This window comes from Gastrolobium bilobum, unplaced genomic scaffold, assembly GCF_033153095.1.
Source record: "Gastrolobium bilobum isolate Gb01-03AN ecotype WA unplaced genomic scaffold, APGP_CSIRO_Gbil_v1 utg14970, whole genome shotgun sequence".
Classification (NCBI taxonomy): domain Eukaryota; kingdom Viridiplantae; phylum Streptophyta; class Magnoliopsida; order Fabales; family Fabaceae; genus Gastrolobium; species Gastrolobium bilobum.
In genome coordinates, this window is record NW_026899194.1 from 118,211 (window position 1) to 136,543 (window position 18,333).

At 36.6% G+C, this 18,333-nt stretch overlaps 1 protein-coding gene across 1 annotated transcript; it reads right to left on the bottom strand.

The window, feature by feature from the left end:
• Positions 1-14,929: 14,929 nt before the first annotated feature.
• Positions 14,930-18,127, bottom strand: LOC133288115 (organic cation/carnitine transporter 4-like). Its single transcript, XM_061485810.1, has 2 exons — positions 17,642-18,127; positions 14,930-16,333 (listed from the first exon to the last, which is right to left on the bottom strand). Exons 1-2 carry the CDS (start codon positions 18,051-18,053, stop codon positions 15,156-15,158), a joined length of 1,590 nt encoding a protein of 529 aa, XP_061341794.1. The 5' UTR covers positions 18,054-18,127; the 3' UTR covers positions 14,930-15,155.
• Positions 18,128-18,333: the final 206 nt, after the last annotated feature.

The window sequence follows — 18,333 nt, forward strand, 5'->3', positions numbered from 1 at the left end:
AGTATCATGACAATGGAGTTTGATCTTTCTTCTTCCTTTGTTTATATTTCAATTATGTCTGAATAGAGTTCTTTGTAGTCTGATTCAATGGAACTCAAGTTTGAATTTATGAATGGTTAATTAGATGTCTTGTTTATTTATTATGTGATTTGTATGAAGTTGTCTTGATTAATTCTTCATGTTAAGGAGTAGTGTAGAACATACATGTTTACATTGTTTCTATATTTGACAACTTCATCATCAGTGTTCTAGTAGTCAAGACATTGATGCTAGTATTTCTGATGTGATCTTAAGACCTTAGTAATTAATGCATGTATTAAGAAAGGAATCACCAAGACATTGGGGTTTCTAATTAATGTGTCTATCAAGGTAGTAAGACATTACACTTGATGATAAGAAAAAGGTTGATCAACATTACATAGTAGATATTCATCATGGAAATTGGTTCATCCATAAATTCATTCTTGAGGGAAATTGACATCTGACTACTTGTTTTAAATTATATTCACACTTCATTTGTTTATCAATTCTTTAATTTTATTCAAATTTAATTTCTGGTGACAAGAAATAAATGCAATTCATAATCTTTTGGTTGCTTCAACTTAACAATATTTGGTTAGCCAGTGCTTGACACAATTCCTCGTGGGAACGATCTTTACTCATCATTTTATTACTTGTTTGACTAGTACACTTGCTAATCCGACGACATTATCCCCTCATGGGACATGGTGGAACAAACAATGGCTAAACCGAGGACACAAAAGCTTATCTTGCAAGCTAACAATCCAATGCCAAGAGTCCAATCAAAGCTCAAAAGCCCAACACAGCAGAATCACAATCTGATTTGGGACCAGCAATCATATCAATAACTATAGCTCATAAGCATAAACATTAAGACAACGCTTCTCTTTTACGTTTCATGTCTTAAGGCTTCTCACAAAGCCACAAGCCCTTAATCCCTTGATTCTGACTTAACTTAGTTATTACAGAAGTTCAACTTCCATAAACTAGGGTCCACAAACCCATAACTCAGTTCTGTATGAACAGTACCGTTACTGTTCACGCAAACCCAGAATATTCAGATATATGTCGGGGGCATATCCGGATATCTCTCTGCCAATATCCAGATATCCAGAATCCCATATCCGGATATCAGTATCCGGATATCATATCCGGATATCAGTATCCAAATATTTCGCGACAGAATGCAGTTTCTGCATTTCGCGAGATATCACTCCAAAGGTTCATCTTTTAACCCACTAAAACGTTAAAGCATGCATTTTTACTCTGTTCTAGGTTCATATATCAGTTGGTTACTTGTTTAACCCATTAAACATGCCAAGACACCTCTTTAATCAACTAAAACAGAATGGATGATGCTCTTGGAGCTCTCTATGAAGCTCCTAGGTTCTGACTTCTCAAGGTGCACGAAAATGGCACACAAAGATGAGTTCTTACTTCACAAAGGTCACCCCTTGGAACTCAAAATGCAAACACCAAGCTCCCACAACCTCAAACTAACAAGTCAGCCCCTGGAACCACTCACCAACAGTGGCTGAACACTCCCTAAGGCCACTCTCTACACTCACAAACCACATGCACACTCACACTAGGTGTTTTGATGAAGAAATAAAGAAGAAAGATGGCTTCTTGGCCTGCAAGGTGAAGAGGAAGGCAATGGAATAGTAGGGAGTGGGCTGATCAGCCATCAAATCACGTAGGGAATGTGTATGGCCTAGGGTTTTGGGCCTAAAATGAGTATTTATAGTCGCTTAAGTCTTAATCGCACAGTATTAGCGCTAATTGCTACGCTTAGCATTTTGATCCCAAACTTTGGAATCTGAACCTACTCATTTTTCTAAGATTTGTAATATTTTTATTTTATTTTTCGCAGCACCTTTCCTGTACGCGCTTTTCCATAGCCAATATCAGTTCTTGCACCAGTTCTCATTATTTTAACTTGAAACTTGAAATCACAGTCCTACATATTATTCTAGGAATATTCATGCACTTATTATAAATTTCCGGGATACTCGTTCGGTACGCATTTATACCGACTAGCAGAATCCGTATCTGCAATTTTCGTCAGAAAAGCGACTTTTAACATTATTACTCACTTACTATATTTGTTTAAGCCTCAATAATAATTATTAGGGTCAATTATGGAATTATTTCTTAATTTCACATAATTAATTAATTAAGTTCCGTAATTAATGGTGCAGGTTCTTACACCCACCATGGAAGCTGATGCAAAAAATCAGATGAAGAAATGTAGCAGTTGTCAAAAACATGCCATGGTGATACTTTCACCTCCATAAGAGTTGACATATATCTCGGCTCCATGGCCCTTCTACAAATTGAGAATGGACAACTCTCATGCTTACCCCAAATAAGGCAACAAAGCCCACATAAGTCTCAACTCAATAATCATAAATGACAGAAAACATAAACAGCATCCAATCCAGTCATGCCAGCATAATATGAACAGCACTAAACATCAACTAAGCTCTGGCCTCCTGCCGCCAGAGACATCAGTCCCCATACTACCTGAACCTGAAATAAGCATTCCACAAACGTGGGTGAGATCTCTAAACAAGAAATCTCAGTAAGGCAAGGGGTCCTCAAGGATCTTCCACCCCAAGCTCACTTACATATGCAATATAAGTTCAAAAGCGGTTTATCATCATTAGTTCTAAAATAGTGCAATGCAGCAGATAATCATGTCATGTGTGTCAATTCTATTCTACTGGCCAGAGAAATGCAGGATTTGTATACGCCAAATACCCACACATGGTGCAAGACGCCACTTGCATCCACCCCGGATCACCGTCTTGTATGACGCCACATACTCAGGCTTACCGTCAAGATGGAACAACACATACATATTAAAAGCCATTACACATAAAGCTCAACAGCATTTCAAATATTCAAAGCATATAACCATACCCCCATGGGACATGGTGGAACCACAACATGGCTAAACCGAGGACACGAAAGCTTACCTCTTAAGCAATCAATCCAAGTCAAGTCCACACAAGCTCAATGTCCAAAAACAGCAGATCACAATCTGATATGGACCAATAATAAATCAATAAACATGCACTACAAGCATACATCATAAAGACATCAATATCCGGATATTTATCGACCAAATATCCAGATATTTCACGACAGAATGCAGTTTCTGCATTTCACGAAGATATCCAACAAAGGTCCAACTTTTACCAATTAAATGCGTTCCAGACTCCATTTTTAGGTCTATACAGGTTCATACACATGTTAGTTACTTGTTTAACCCATTAACATGCAAAGACATCACCTTTAAACCATTGAAACTCATGATCAAGGTTAGGTCACTCACCCCAAAGCTTAAAACAGAGAAAGGAGTGCTCTTGGAGCTCACCAACAGCTCCCCAAGATTCACTATACACAGAGCACGAAATGACACCTCCAAGGTTGATTCTTTCTCACAAAAGGTCACCACTTGGACCTCAAAATGCCTTGACCAAGGCTCACAAAACTCAAACTTCAAACTCAGCCCTTGACCCAAACACACAGAGGCCAAAGACAGCAAAAGGAACACTCTTCCACCCTCACAAGGATCACACAAACAATGCACAAGTGTTTAGATGAAGAAACTAGCATCAAAGGTGATTACTTTGGCTCCAAAGAGGTGAAGGAAGGCACAAGCACCAAACACCAGCTGACCAGCCCCTCAAGAGTCACGTAGGATAGTGTATGGCCTAGGGTTTAGTGTCCAACTATTATATTTATAGTCACTTAACCACTAAACACACAGTATTAACTTTAATTGCTACTCTTAGCATTTTAATCTCAAACTTTGGATTCGTAACCTACTCAATTTTACAAGAATTATCATATTTTTATTTTAGAGTAAACACCCTTTTTAGTCCCTGGCAATATCTACGAAGTTCTTTTCAGTCCCTAACAATAAAAAAAGACCAAATTGGTCCCTGAAAGTACAAGAAAAGGGCCACTGTACATATTTGAGAGTTGATATAAGGACTAACATGGCCCCTTTTTTTGTAATTTCAGGGACCAATTTGATCCTTTTTTTATTGTCAGGGACTAAAAAGGACTTCGTAGATATTGACAGGGACTAAAAAGGGTGTTTACTCTTTATTTTATTTTTCAGAGCACCTTTCTGGTACGCGCTTTTCATAGCTAGTATCAGTTTCTGGCACCAGCTCTCATTATTTTAACTTGAAACTCGTTTTACAAGTCCTACATATTATTCTAGTAATTATCATGTACTTTTTATACTTTTCTGGGATACTTTTTCAGTACGCATTTATACCGACTAGTAGAACTGGTATCCGCACTTTTCGTCAGAAAAGCGACTTTCAGCATTATTACTCACTTACTATAATTATTAGAGCCTCAAAATAATTATTAGGGTCAATTATGGAATTATCTCATTAAACTCATAATTAACTGATTAATTTTCTTAATTAACGGTGCAGATTCTTACACTTAAAGAAAAAAAAGAGAATAATAAAGCTTTTGCAGCAGAATTAGACCTGATAGATGAAATCAGAGTCGCGACATATTGCCGAGATGTGGCAACCAAACAATTGATAGCAGCCAAATATAATAGAAAAGTAAGACCAAGGTCATTTGAAAAAGATATTGGTACTTAGAAGAGCAAATATTGGCAACAAGAATGCTAGAGATAGAAAGTTCAAACTGGGGTTAAAGAGAAACTCGTTATAGGTGCTTACATCTTGGAAACATTAGAGGAAAAACCTATTAAGAGAACATGGAACACAGATAAACTGAAGATATATTATAGTTAAGATCTGGGTTCCATAGAAAGGTTGTTTTGAATATCTTTTCAATTTCTAGGTGAATTATTTTTCCTTTGTAGGGATTGTTTAAAGTCGAATATATCGACAAATTCATGTAATCGATATTTTTAAATTTGAATAAATGAGGAATTTTTCATTGAAATTTATCTTTGTGATAATGATGCATCAATATACAGATTCGAGATAAAGATGCGATTTGTCATAATGACTCTGATCAAGTTGAAATGTTCCAAATTATAGTTAATAAACCAAAGCCAAATATGTGACAATATTGCCTTTACTTTGGATAAAATCTGGGTAATAAAACCCAGATTGCAGATTGAAGGAACCAATATTTACCTTCGCTAATAGCAATTTCACAAAATGCTAAGTTAAAATAACAAAAATGCCATGGAAATGAATACATGACAAAGAAAAGTGTGGAATTCGTATAATATAGTTTGACCACAGCAAGGTCAACGATAGTACTCGAAATTCATATCCGAGTTAATAGATATAATGAGATAATCCATCTTGTTATAGAATAATCCTGATATGGTTTGAAATATTTGAAAATATATCTAAGTTACTAAGTAAGCCTAAAAGTCTAGGCGTATAAAACCATGCTGTCAGGATAAGCTATGATAAAGGCACAAAATCAATAAATGCATACAAGTTCCAGAAAATATTAAAAGGAAAAGACCGGGTAAAAACCCGACAATATTCATTACAAATTGAAAAGGGGCTCAAATGCCCCAAGAAAGAAGTAAATATAAAACCGGCATCCCAGCTCTTCATTCAGCAGGCTTCTCGTATTGATCTAGTAATTCAACACCTACCCTGGAAGAAATCTCCCTGGTAGCCACCTCTTCTTCTCCTTCACACTGGTCTCCATCTAGTTGAGTTACAGAGTCACTTGCAGGAGATTTAAGGGGAGGGATTAGTTGTCCATTACTGACGTAGGCCATGTGATATGCCCCGTCAACGTTGAGCTCAATACCAGGGTTGGGAAGCTTAATCTGAGCTAATGCATTGTTGAAAGAACCTAAGATATCTTTCTCAAGCTCGGCATGATATCGCGAAACCTTGTCTTGATAAAGGATAACATTATCTTCAACCTTTTTCAACTTCACAATGGTAGACTCAAACATCACCTTAAATAACTTCATGTTCTCAACATTATGAGCATGGGTCATTTGAAGAGAAAGGAAGTCGGCATTCATTGTCTTATAATCCTCCTCCATGGCAGCATTCATCTCGGCGATAGCCTTATGGCATTTATTTTTCAAGGCAACCAAAGGCCTCACAAGAGAAGTCATGTTCATGGCATTCAATTCAATTGTCTCCAACTCCTTTATCTCGGCATCAGAATAAGGGTTGGTATCAAAGAATCGAGCAGAAGAAGAAGGACATTACGAAGGTCGTTGCTCACTCCAGTCTACCAAATGGCACCTTGGGAGAGCCCAGATGAAGTTGGAGGAGGGCGAGTTTAAGTGGTGGTAGTTGCCATAGCTTAAGAAGAAGCCGATATATCTTTTGCTTTATCAGTCGAGGTCCCTTTGGACTTATCTCCAGCAGCATTCTTTTTAGCCTTTAGATCAGGGGTCTTCCGCTTACGGGATGTAAGGTCCAGTGCGGCCAAGAAACTCGGCTGCTTATTTTGTTGTCCTTCCATATCTGGAACTGCAAATAACAATAATAGAACCATGTTAAGATGGAATCTTGTACTACCAATATCCAAATAAACAAATAGTAGAGAAATCATACTTATTTCCAAATCTAACTCCTCCTAAGATTTGAAAATGAATGATGTCATGCTAGCATAACTATGTTCTTTTACTTATGTAGCCATGGATACAACCACATTAACCTTAATATCGGGCAACTCGGTCTCCTTAAAATGGTAACTGGAAGGAGCAAAATTATAATGGTCAGAAGACCAATATAAGGGAAATATCCCCTCTGCATCCTCCGCCTCTGAGGAATGAAGGAACCAGGGTTCTTTCCTGGCTTGAGCAGTAACTTTAAAGAATTTATCTTTAAAGCTTTTGAAAGACTCAGAATAAACGTGGAAAAGTTATCGTAAAGGATGACCACGGATATTAACCCAACCCTTTCTTTCCGGATGACAGGTAATGGCTTGAAAATAGACATAGAAAATAGAAACTGTGCAAGGCAAAGTTAGATAAGCATAGAAGCGCTCAAATGCTTTGACAAAGCCCCAACCATCGGGGTGGAGTTGAATGGGAGCAATATAGAGATGGTTTAAAACACAAACTTGGAATTCGGATAAAGGAAACCGAATACCAAGTTTTGTGTAACACCCTGTGTGCACCCGGAGTATTAAACATACATATGGCAATAACGCAGCTAATTAAAATGCGGAAGCTAACTTTTTCTTTCCAATTATGAACTATTCATTATTAACGAAGTGGATTACTTATTCCTATTCATTATAAATAACTAACTGAATAACCTCATCAAATATATATGCATCTAGTCACAAAACTACAACATGTAGACCGAACAATATCCATATACACTTATACAACTCAAGCATAAACAAATATGTCTACTAAAAATGTGGCATGGACAACCTCCATGCTCACCAAATAAACAACATAGTCATCATGTCTCAAATACAATAGTCATAAAATGAGAATCAGGCATAATCATGTAATACAAATAAAATAGTAAGCATGCATCGGTCAACTCAACTCCAACCTCCTGCCGCAAGAGGTTTTAACCCCCGAGGTACCTGTACCTGAAAATGTGCCCCAACACGGGGTGAGATCTCTAAAAAGAAATCTCAGTAAGACAAGGGGTCCTCAAGGATCTCTCCACCCCAACCTCACTTACATGTGCAATATAAGTTCTAAAACATTAACAACAATATAATTTCCAAAATCTGTTCAATGCAGCATATATCCATGTCATGTGTGTAAGCATCCTACTGGCCAGAGAATAAAAGGTAAGGTTTACATACGTCTACAACCTACAGTACAAAGCTCATCGCTTGTACCTCACCTATGGAGTTACCATCTTGTATGTCTCCACATACTCAGGGGTTACCGTCTAGGTGAAACATCACATACATATCGTATGGCATTTGCACTCATAAAACAGCTCAATAGCATATCAATAATCATCACATATTTTCATATCAAAACACAGCATGCATATAAACCATTACTCCATGAGGTATGGTGGAACCAACAAAGGGCAAAATCGAGGACACGAAGCTTACCTGTAGTGCCAAAATCTCTATCCAAAGGCTCAGTAAGCACAAACAACCCAACAGTCTCACAACACGTCAATTGCAATATGTTCGTATGAATACACAATTTAGAGCCTGTTTGGATCCTCTTATTTTTAAGCTAGAAACTACTTATAAGCTAAAGCTAAAAAAGAGCTTAAAAAAATAAGCTAAAAGCTGTTTGGAAATTACATAGAAGTTTTAGCTTAAAAATTACTTAAAAGCACATATTTCAAGAAAATTATCTTTTTCTATCTTTATCACTCTTCATTTTTAAAAAAAGCACACAATTCAAGAAAAACAGATAAGAGCTTAAAAAAAAGCTCCTCTTAGGAGCTTTTAGTTTTCAGCTTTTTTCTTCATTATAAAAAAAGAGCTTTTCGTTATAAGAGCTTTTCCCAAAACCTGTTTGGCCTAGCTTGTGCTTATAAGTAGCTTGTAGCTTAAAAAAGAGAGGATCCAAACAGGCACTTAATATTCAGAAATCTCAATATCATAACCATTAAACAACGTCTTCTCTTTCGTTTGCATCTCTTTTTAATTCATAATTATCATTCATTAAGCCCTACTATTAATGGTATTAATATTTTCCAACAGTAATACTGACTTCCTAGGGCATCATGCCCCAATGGGAACTTTCTCACGCATTAAAAATTGTTTCTGGTCATTCCGATAGGGGGTAATCGATTACCATACATGGGATAATCGATTACTCCACACGGTAACCGATTACCAAAAGTAGAGGAATCGATTACTGCAAATGGTAACCGATTACCAAAAACAGGGTAATCGATTACTACACATGGTAACCGATTACCATACGAAAGGTAATCGATTACCACGCGGATAGAACATAATTCTGCAGAATTTTTTCTGCATAATCCGTGACCCCAAAGGTTCCCCAAGGTCCAAGGTCCGATTTTTTCTCAAAGCAGCAGTTCAATATTGCTTATTATGCCTAAATTAACAACTCTTAACTTGAATGATCAAAGTTCCCTATTTTAATGACTCAAACAAGCTAAAATCATGAAATTTCAAAGGAAGTGATCATGGTTTACCTATGGACCCTTGAACTCAGAAAAAGAAGGTGGCTTGGTGGTCTCTATACCACCCTAATCTTCTGCACAAGTGAGGCCGCGAAAATGCTCCATAAGTTGGGTTCTTTACACCAAAAGGTGGCTTCTTGAAACTTCAATGGAGGTGGAACACACTCACACTCCCACAACCAAGGAGGCAGCCCTCAAATGCTCAGAAAACAGAACTCCAAGCCCCCAAGAACACTCTCCCCACACCATCAATGCTTGCTACAAGTCTACACCATGATGGAGGAGGGTTTTCAAGAGGAAAAGGTGGAGTCTTGGACTTGAAAATAGAGAAAAGCTCCAACTTTCCTATGAAGAAGAAGGTGACAGCCAAGGAGTATCAAAAACTCACGTAGAAAGGAGGAAAATCTGACCTAGAAAAGTGTGCCCTTAGCATTTATAGTCTACTTCAGTTTAACCCGTCAGTATTAGCACTAATAGCTCCGCTAATCATTTTAATTTCAAATTTCATATTCTGAACCTATCCATTTTCTAGGATTTGTCATATTTTTATTATAATTTTTCGCAACACTTTGTCGGTACGCATTTTACATGTCGCCGGTATTAGTTCTGACATCAATACTCATTATTAAGACTCCAAACTTGATATACTTTACTTAGGTATTTTTCTATGAATATTCTTGTACTTATTATAATTTTTCGGGATACTTCATCGGTACGCATTTATACCATGAAACAGAATCGGTATCTGCATTTTTCGTCAGAAAAGTGACTTTCAGCGTTATTAAGCCCTTATAATAACTATTTAACTCTTCCCATATTTATTCAAGTCAATTATGGAATTATTTCCTAAACTCATAATTAAATTATTAAAACTCCTAATTTAACGGTGCGTGTTCTTACATTTTGTGACAAGGTCTCGGTAAAAGAAAAAAGAAAAAGGTTTATCTCGGTTCTTCCCTGAACAAACAGGCTCATTTTTGTAGGGAGGACCGATATCATAATTTTCTAAATTGCCGACATTGAGCTCGGTTACATCCTCAATGCTCATCTCGGATACAGTACTCAAAACTTCATATGTTACCCAAGGATACTGGGATATTAAGGCGGCAGGAGGACACTCAGAATCCAACTCAGCAGAGCGAGATTCCTCTACAATATCTGACTGGGATAACACCATAAATACCTAAAAAAAGGAAAATTATAATCAGAAGAAATGGATGGGCATACTTGAATCAAAATAGCTACTACTTGAAGAATCACTAGCTGATAAACTTGCAGACTTGTCCGAAATTGAAATTAGATCATTTGCATCATCAGAAGCTGAGTTAGATCCCGAAATATTTCCATGGTGACAACTCGACAAAGTGGACTTGGCTAAAGAGTCACAACCTTTCTCTATAAGTTTGAAATTTAAGAAGACACAAGAATAACAAGGTTCAGTCTATTTAGACTTTAAAGGTCTTGGAGGAACATGAGAAGAAGTTGATACATCCAGGTTTTAATGAGAAACTACCTCAATGAGAAACTATCTCAGAAAGGTTGGACCGGGTTCTAGGAAAATATTGTGGGAAACGAGTGTCTGAAAAAGGACAACCTCTACCCCGCCTACTTGAACCTCGACCCCGTCCAGAAGGGCTCTCATGAATCCTGGGATTTTATAACCCGGATCTACCTCTACTACTTCCACCATAATGCTTCACATTTCTCCTCTTCAGTCCTGGGCATTTCGCAAAACCAATATCGAAGACCAGGAGGAATCTTCTTGAGAAGCTCTGCTTTATCTTCTTCCTGTCCTTCATCACGGTCACAGACAACATTTCGGGGATCTTTCTTCCCTTTTATTGGTAAAGGAGATAAAAGAAACGTGGGTGATTTGTCTAAAATCTTCAAATACACAATGTCAGAGGCGGATCCAAGTGTTAGAGAAGGGGGGCAAGTGCCCACCCTTAAAATATGATGCAAAAATACAAAAATATCCTTCTTTTAAAATTCAAAATTTTCAACTTTAATTTTGGGGTAAGATATTGTAACAATCAATTAGGGTTACTATCAATGTTACTACCAATCAATTTCACCGTTAGATCGATTATGTTGATCTAACGGTTATATTTATTTCCATATTTGTATAGTTTTGATTCTCAATATTTAATACTTTATATTTATTTTCACTTTTGTGTGGTTATAATTTTCCATATTTAATGCTTTTACATTAAATATGAGGATCATAACCACACAAAGATAGAGATAAATATAACTGTTTTGATCAACATAATCGTTCTAACGGTAAAATTGATTGGTAAAATTGATTGGTAGTAACATTGGTAGTAACCCTAGTTGGTTGTTACGAATCTTACGATATCCTACCACTTTAATTTCTCTCATTCTATTTTATTTTTTCTTGAGTTTTTTTTCTCCTCCACCTTCATTATCCAAACCTAACAACAGAGAGCTCTATTCCAGACTCATCGTTTGTATCTACACAATGATTCGTCTCCTCTTAAACCTCAATCTCCGTTATTGAAAGTTGGAACATTTGCTTCTTCCTCCATCATCGATCCAGTTGAGTCGCAATCCATTCAGATCTAGATCTAAACCAGACCCAGCCAACCGACTGCTGCTCGCAAGTCGCGTTCAAGACTAGACCCAGATCTATTTGTACTTGAACTTATTGAGTGCCCACCCTTCATTAATTTCCTAGATCCGCCACTGCACAATGTACACTTACTCAGAAATACCAGAAATATCACAGAGGGCAATAAGAGCCAAAAACTTCACAAGACACAGTACCATATGAGGGGAAAATAACAAGATTCAAATATGCAAGAAGCGTTTAGAAACTCAAAGAAATATGAAATGGAGATTCAAAAATATGAATCGCTTTAGATATTCAAACTGACCAAAAGAAGAAGCAAAGGAATTCAAAGGATAATGGAAGTACCTAAGTTGGAATGAGAAGATTTTTTGAGTGCTTTGATATGAACTCTCATATAGGCGAAGATCAGAAGGGGAGAATACAGAACAAACTTCTCACCAAAATAGCAAATGTGAAATAGAAGAAAGAAAGGGGGAAATATAAAAAACGTCAATTCACCCAGAAAGTAATGATTAGATGGGTGTCGTGCATTTAATGCGCACGAAATACGAAGACGGCGTATGATGGATACAACACGCTAATGAGAACAAGAATTACCACTTGTAAAAATTGCATCATTACTTCAGTAAAGATAAAGCTCTTATCTTGGAATTGCAGTTATGCAAACAACTGGGAAATAAGAATCAACGAGGTTCGTAAAAGTTGGGATATAAGGAACTAGGAGCCGAGCTCCAAGATAGATATTTCCACACGCAACAAGTGATAGCGAGCTTTACATTGAGTATGAAACCGGGATAATCTTTCGAGAAACTCGAAAAATCAAGATAACTCTCCAAGGAACCCAGACAGTATGAAACCTGAGAATTTCGAGATATTCTTAAAGCCATATGTACCCCGATAGCCCGGACACCCAGACTGCCTGGCTAAGGGGCAACTGTTATGGATTCATATATGAGACCCATTTACCACCAGGCCCAACAAGGGGCAATCCAAATATAAATCTGATATAATTAAAGGAGGGTATCCATCAAAGATATCAATCCTAATACGACAACATTAAACATGGGATTGGGCTGCTAGAAGAGGCCTAGAAGATCCAGAATCCAATACCCACAGGTAAACTCTAGAAATAGGAGATAAATCCTACAGGTATGATTGATCTCTCTCTCTCTCTTACTATTATGCTGTCATTGTGCACACACACCACCCTTTTGGTGAAAGCTATTATTTACTCTTAGTGCATAGTGATCTGCTAAACTCAAGGGTATCTAACTCATAGATACCTTAAAGAGAACACTTAGATCCAACAGAAACTTACTAGTCCATTGAGCTAGACATTTATGTCTCCAGGACAGAACAATTATTTTCTCCAAATAAAAGAGTGTACTTATATTATCGTGTAATTTATATTTTTAATTTTAATTAATCTTAATTATTAACTCCGCTTGTATCTAACGATTCACATGACAAATAAATTAGAGTAGTTAACTGCAAATATATCAACAGTTAAGCTTTGGAGAGTAAAATTTTTTAGTTTTATCCTGAAATTAAAAAATTTATTTTTAATGTTAAACTACAATTGTCGAAAAGGGTTACGGCCTACGGATCAGCTCACAAACCCTATTTTTGACCCTAACCCATAAAAATCCACCTTGTGATACATCTTTTTCTAACTTGCAACCCCAAAAGTATTATGATTTAGAGGGCTAGGTTCGAATTTATTTATGGGGCAAAAATTTCTCATTTTACGGATTATAGATCATCTTCATGGGCCAATTTGCACACAAAAACTTTAGATTTGGTTTATTGGGCCACGACCTTTTTCTCCTCTCTCAAATTATATGGATTGTCTTCAAGGGCCAATTTAAAGTTGGAATGCAATGCACAGTAGCCATGACCTTTTGTAAGCATTAAGATTTAAAAGAGGTAAGTAGATAGTCCAGATGTTTCACAAGAACTTTCTGTTGAGCAAATATTTTTACTTTAATTTAACTTTTTGACCGTGATGTTTCACAACTTTGACAGATTTGGCCTTGGCCATTAATTTTTTTGTTTGTTATAGAGAATGCTGAAATTTTGTGAAATTACTTAACGTACTTTGGTTGCCAACACCATACCAATGTTAATAAAATCATACCGGCTAGACTGGGTCGATTCAAGAACCGGTAAATTGATCATATAATCGATCCGATTGAAGCAACAGATCAATCATGCATCAAAATCGGTGTAACTCAGTTAATTTTTGTGAAAACCGGTGATCCGGTCAGTTAATGAGTGACCCGACCCGGTCCCCAAAAAAAATTATAATTGACATATTTAAGTATTTTTTGCTTATTGAATTACATAGGTTATGTACCTACAACACTAATATCATCTCAATTAGGCACTATGCAAGAAATTTTGATTTAATTTATAGTTGGAGATGTCGTTTATTGAACCTGAAACCCTGTATTACTATCATTATATTTTTGTTGGTCCTTTATTGGATAAGAATGTGTAATTTATTATTTTTATATTAAAATATTTGAAATTTTTATCATTTTTTTAGATATTTGAGTATATTTATAATTTTTTATTATAAATTATAGAATTGTATATAATTATTGGGTCATGCAGTTCAACCAGTGACCCATTGGTTCACAGTGACCCATTGGTTGAACCAATGACCCAGTACTTCGATCAGGTCAATGACCGGGTCAGTTTTGATAATATTGCACCAGAAATAACAAAAATCTATTTAAAATATAAATGAAATCATCATTAATTTTATTCAAATTAAAAAAAAAACATTATATATTATATACAAGGTATGGTGAAAATTTAATTTAATTGTTGCGTCTGATACATTATTTTAAAATGATTATAATAAATTTTATTGTCCTTAAAATATTTATTTTATCTCCAATAACGAAAATCAAAAGAAATAATTAAATATAATTATTAACTAAGAAAATTAAATTACAAAAATAAAATAAAAAATATATCACCTATAACAAGCATCCCACAGCACTCTTCTTTAGAGAAGTTCGGTCATGAATATTGCTACACAACAAGAAAAGAAACAAAAAAAAAATAGAATTTTATCAAAATATAAGAGTAATTATTTATGAGGTTTGTATTTGTCATTTAACATGACACAACAAACTTTCCTACCCACAACATTTTGTGGGCCTCACACTTATTGAAGAAAAAAGAAATTATGACATGCAAAATGAATCTCTATAATATTATAGAGTTGTTTTTCCTACAACGTAACTCTTATAAAACCCATTATTTATAGTCACTAAATTAATTGATAAGAACTACTCACTGATTTGAAAATTAATAAAAAGTCCTATCAAAATTTGACCAAATCAAGAAAGAAGAGAAAAAGGAAAACAGAGTGTTCAAGAAAAAACATCAATACGAAACATGTACAAGAGTTAAAAAACCAGCTAGCATCATCATACACATCATACATTTCCAGCCTCCAATCCACTGAATGTATCATAGAGTGGCTGGTTCAGTGTCTCAGGCAGATAAAACGCTAACAACCCACCTGCTATCCCGCACGTTGCAAACACCGCAAACGGTAAACAACCACCTAAAACCACCACTAAGGGCGCCAGTATGGCCCCCATTTGCGCCGCCTGTGTGGCACACCCAAGGGCGGCGTTCCTCACCACCGTAGGGAACAACTCCGCCGTGTAAATAAAGAGCAAGTTATAAGTCCCCGCCATTCCAAATATTCCTAAAACACCACACACCATTCTCACCACTTTCCACACACCAACGTTACTCATCAAACTTCCCATCAAACAAAAGAACCCACTGAACCACATCGTACCAATTGTCAACGGTCTCCTCCCAAACCTATCCAACAACACAGCTGTTATCGTGAACGCCGGCATCTCCGCCACCGCATTTAACAGCACGTTGAAGTAGAGGTTTGTTTCGAGGTTCACCACGTTTAAGCTAAGACCATAGTAAACCACAGAGCCCAAGAAGTTAAGAGCCACAGCTAGAAGTAACCTTATACGTGTAATTGGAGAGCGAATCACGTCCACGATGGATCCAACGAGTGCATCTTTGTTTTCCAAGCGCTGATTCTTGTAGGTTAGGTCACAGCCTGAGCCATTTTCTGTTGATGCTGATGCTTCTTCGTCAAGTGTTAGAAGAACACCATCAGGAAGGTGTTTCCCATTGGAGGAAGCAATGGTGGACATGAGCTTCATGGCCTCGCTTATTCTCCCACGAACGAGGTACCATCTTGGGGATTCGGATATGAAGGGAAGGACAAGGATGATGAAGAGTAAGGAGGGGATGGAAGAGGCTATGTAGAGATTGCGCCATGTTTGGAAGATGTAGGCAAGTCCTGAGAGAATTGCAATGCCACCTGAAAAGAAGTAGAAGGTGGACATTCCGGCGGTTCCGCGCTTGGTGGGGCCGATGGGCTCGGTGGCAAGAACGAATGCGCAGAGACCGACACCGCCACTGCTGAAGCCGGTGAGGAGGCGGAGGAGAACATAGGTCCAGTAGTTAGGAGAGAATGCTGTTAAGCAGCCAAAGATGGCGTTTAGGGCACATACCACTGTGAGAGAGCCTTTCCTTCCGAGAGATGAGTCTGAGAGGTGACCAAATATCCCAGCACCTAAAATTACAATATCAATATCGTGTTATTTATAGGCCATTAAATTTTCGTGTTGATAAATGGTAAGTGAAAGATCAAGTTTAGATAATATGGGGAGATAAATATTTTTATCATTATTGCTAGCAGAATCAAATTTAGATTACAAAGAAAAATTTTCCCTATGATTGTCCAAATTTTGTTGATTGTACAAACTCTCAAGTATACATTATTAGGTTTGTGCGTAATTCAGGATACGCACAAACCTAATATTTTCCCATACTAAAAACTATTCTTCTTGTAGCACTAAGCACTGGATCAGTTGGCCGTAACTAATTATAACTTAACCAAATCATCTTGAGTTCGAGTTCTGGGTAGCTAGTTAAAAATAAAAAATAAAAAAATTCATGGAACCTGCGGAGAGAAGAAATCGCCCATGATTTAAAAAAAAAAAAAAACAAGACACAAAAATTAAAGGGTCATCAACATGTGGCGTAAAAAAAGTAACATGATCTGACACGTAAAACATTAACTTAAAAGTTGTCGTCCACTTGTTTTCCTTGAAACTCAACAACCACAAGCCCCACCGAAAGGACAAACTTCAAAAATAATTAATAAATAAATCCAACTGGGAAAACGACAAACACAAAGGTCTGTCCTTTTTTTATTTATTTGATATCAACATAAAGGTCTGCTTTGGTTCGTCTATTATAGACTTTTTAGTCCTTCAACCCGTTTTGCAGGCCCATATACCTTAATAAATGGCGAAAGAATAGTTCGATCAGTGCCCCTCACCATGATGCGTGATAGTTAAAATTTCATTTATCATTATGAAATTTTATTAATTTTTTTATTCAAAACAATGTTATGAATATTGTAAATATTTTTATAATTTTTTATTTTTTTTATATTAAAATTTTACGTTCTATAATTTTTGATAAAATTTCAATTTTATCTATTATGCTCACCACACAGTTTCATGTTTTGCCCATATACTTTATTTATTTATTTATAGGAATGCCCATATACTTTAATTGAGGGCTTTTGACTCTTCTAATGTCAAAATTAGCCAAATTTATGGCTTTAATTTTTTTGATAAATTATTTATTAATTTATCATCTATAACCTTCCTTTAATTACTTCCCTCAAATTTAAGTAACCTCATTATAATATTTTTCCTTATTGAGATTATTTTTCATTTCTTTTACACTTATCATCAAATAATTATGCAGTTCAAAACGATGCCTGAGAAGATGAATCTAGAAGCTACTTCTGGAAAAACAAAAAAATAAATAAATAAAAAGATAAGGAGATAATAGTAAGGGAACTAACCAATCATACAGCCAGCGAAGAACAAGGCCTGGACAAGACCAACCTTAAACTTGTCACTACAAATCAAACCCCAATCGGAGACGGTGGAGCCGCCGCGGCTTCCGATCCACTCCCAAGATCCTGGTTGAAGGCCGCAGACGCTTCCTCCGGCGGCGGCGTCGCAGGCGGAGCCGGGGAGGCACCTCCAGTCAGGTTCGCGGTCGGCAAATATCATGACCATGGTGTGGAAGGCCTCAAGAGCCCATGCGAGGCTTGTGAGAACGAAGTGCTTCAGCTGCCACTGCCCGAACTCCCCACAATACTTCTGCAGCATCTCGTCGATGCACATCTTCTCCATCTCCGTCTTCTTCGCCACCGGCGGTAACATCGGCGATTGGAGATCATCGGAGTCCGAGGAGAAGGTGGCGGCCATTTCAGCACTTTTTCTATTGTTCTCTCCCCTTCTCTATTTCTTTCCTTACATATCTCAGACACATAGACTGTTAGTCCAATATATACTACTTCTGAGTTCTAACAATAGATTTAGATGCATTTATTATTATTATTATTTAAACACAAGGCAAAAAAATAATAATTAGAATAGAATTTATCATTTTTAGATAATTTAAAACCTTTAAGTTACGTCGTATTAGAATAATTAATTGTTTATTAGTGGTAGTTTAGAATTAGGATTAAATTAAGGGTAAAGTATT

Excerpts from the sequence above, each read along its gene's own strand:
- LOC133288115 (XM_061485810.1), bottom strand. The coding sequence starts at position 18,053 with ATGGCCGCCACCTTCTCCTCGGACTCCGATGATCTCCAATCGCCGATG. Across the intron at positions 16,334-17,641 it reads CTTCGCTGGCTGTATGATTG|GTGCTGGGATATTTGGTCAC; the intron begins GTTAGTTCCCTT and ends TTGTAATTTTAG.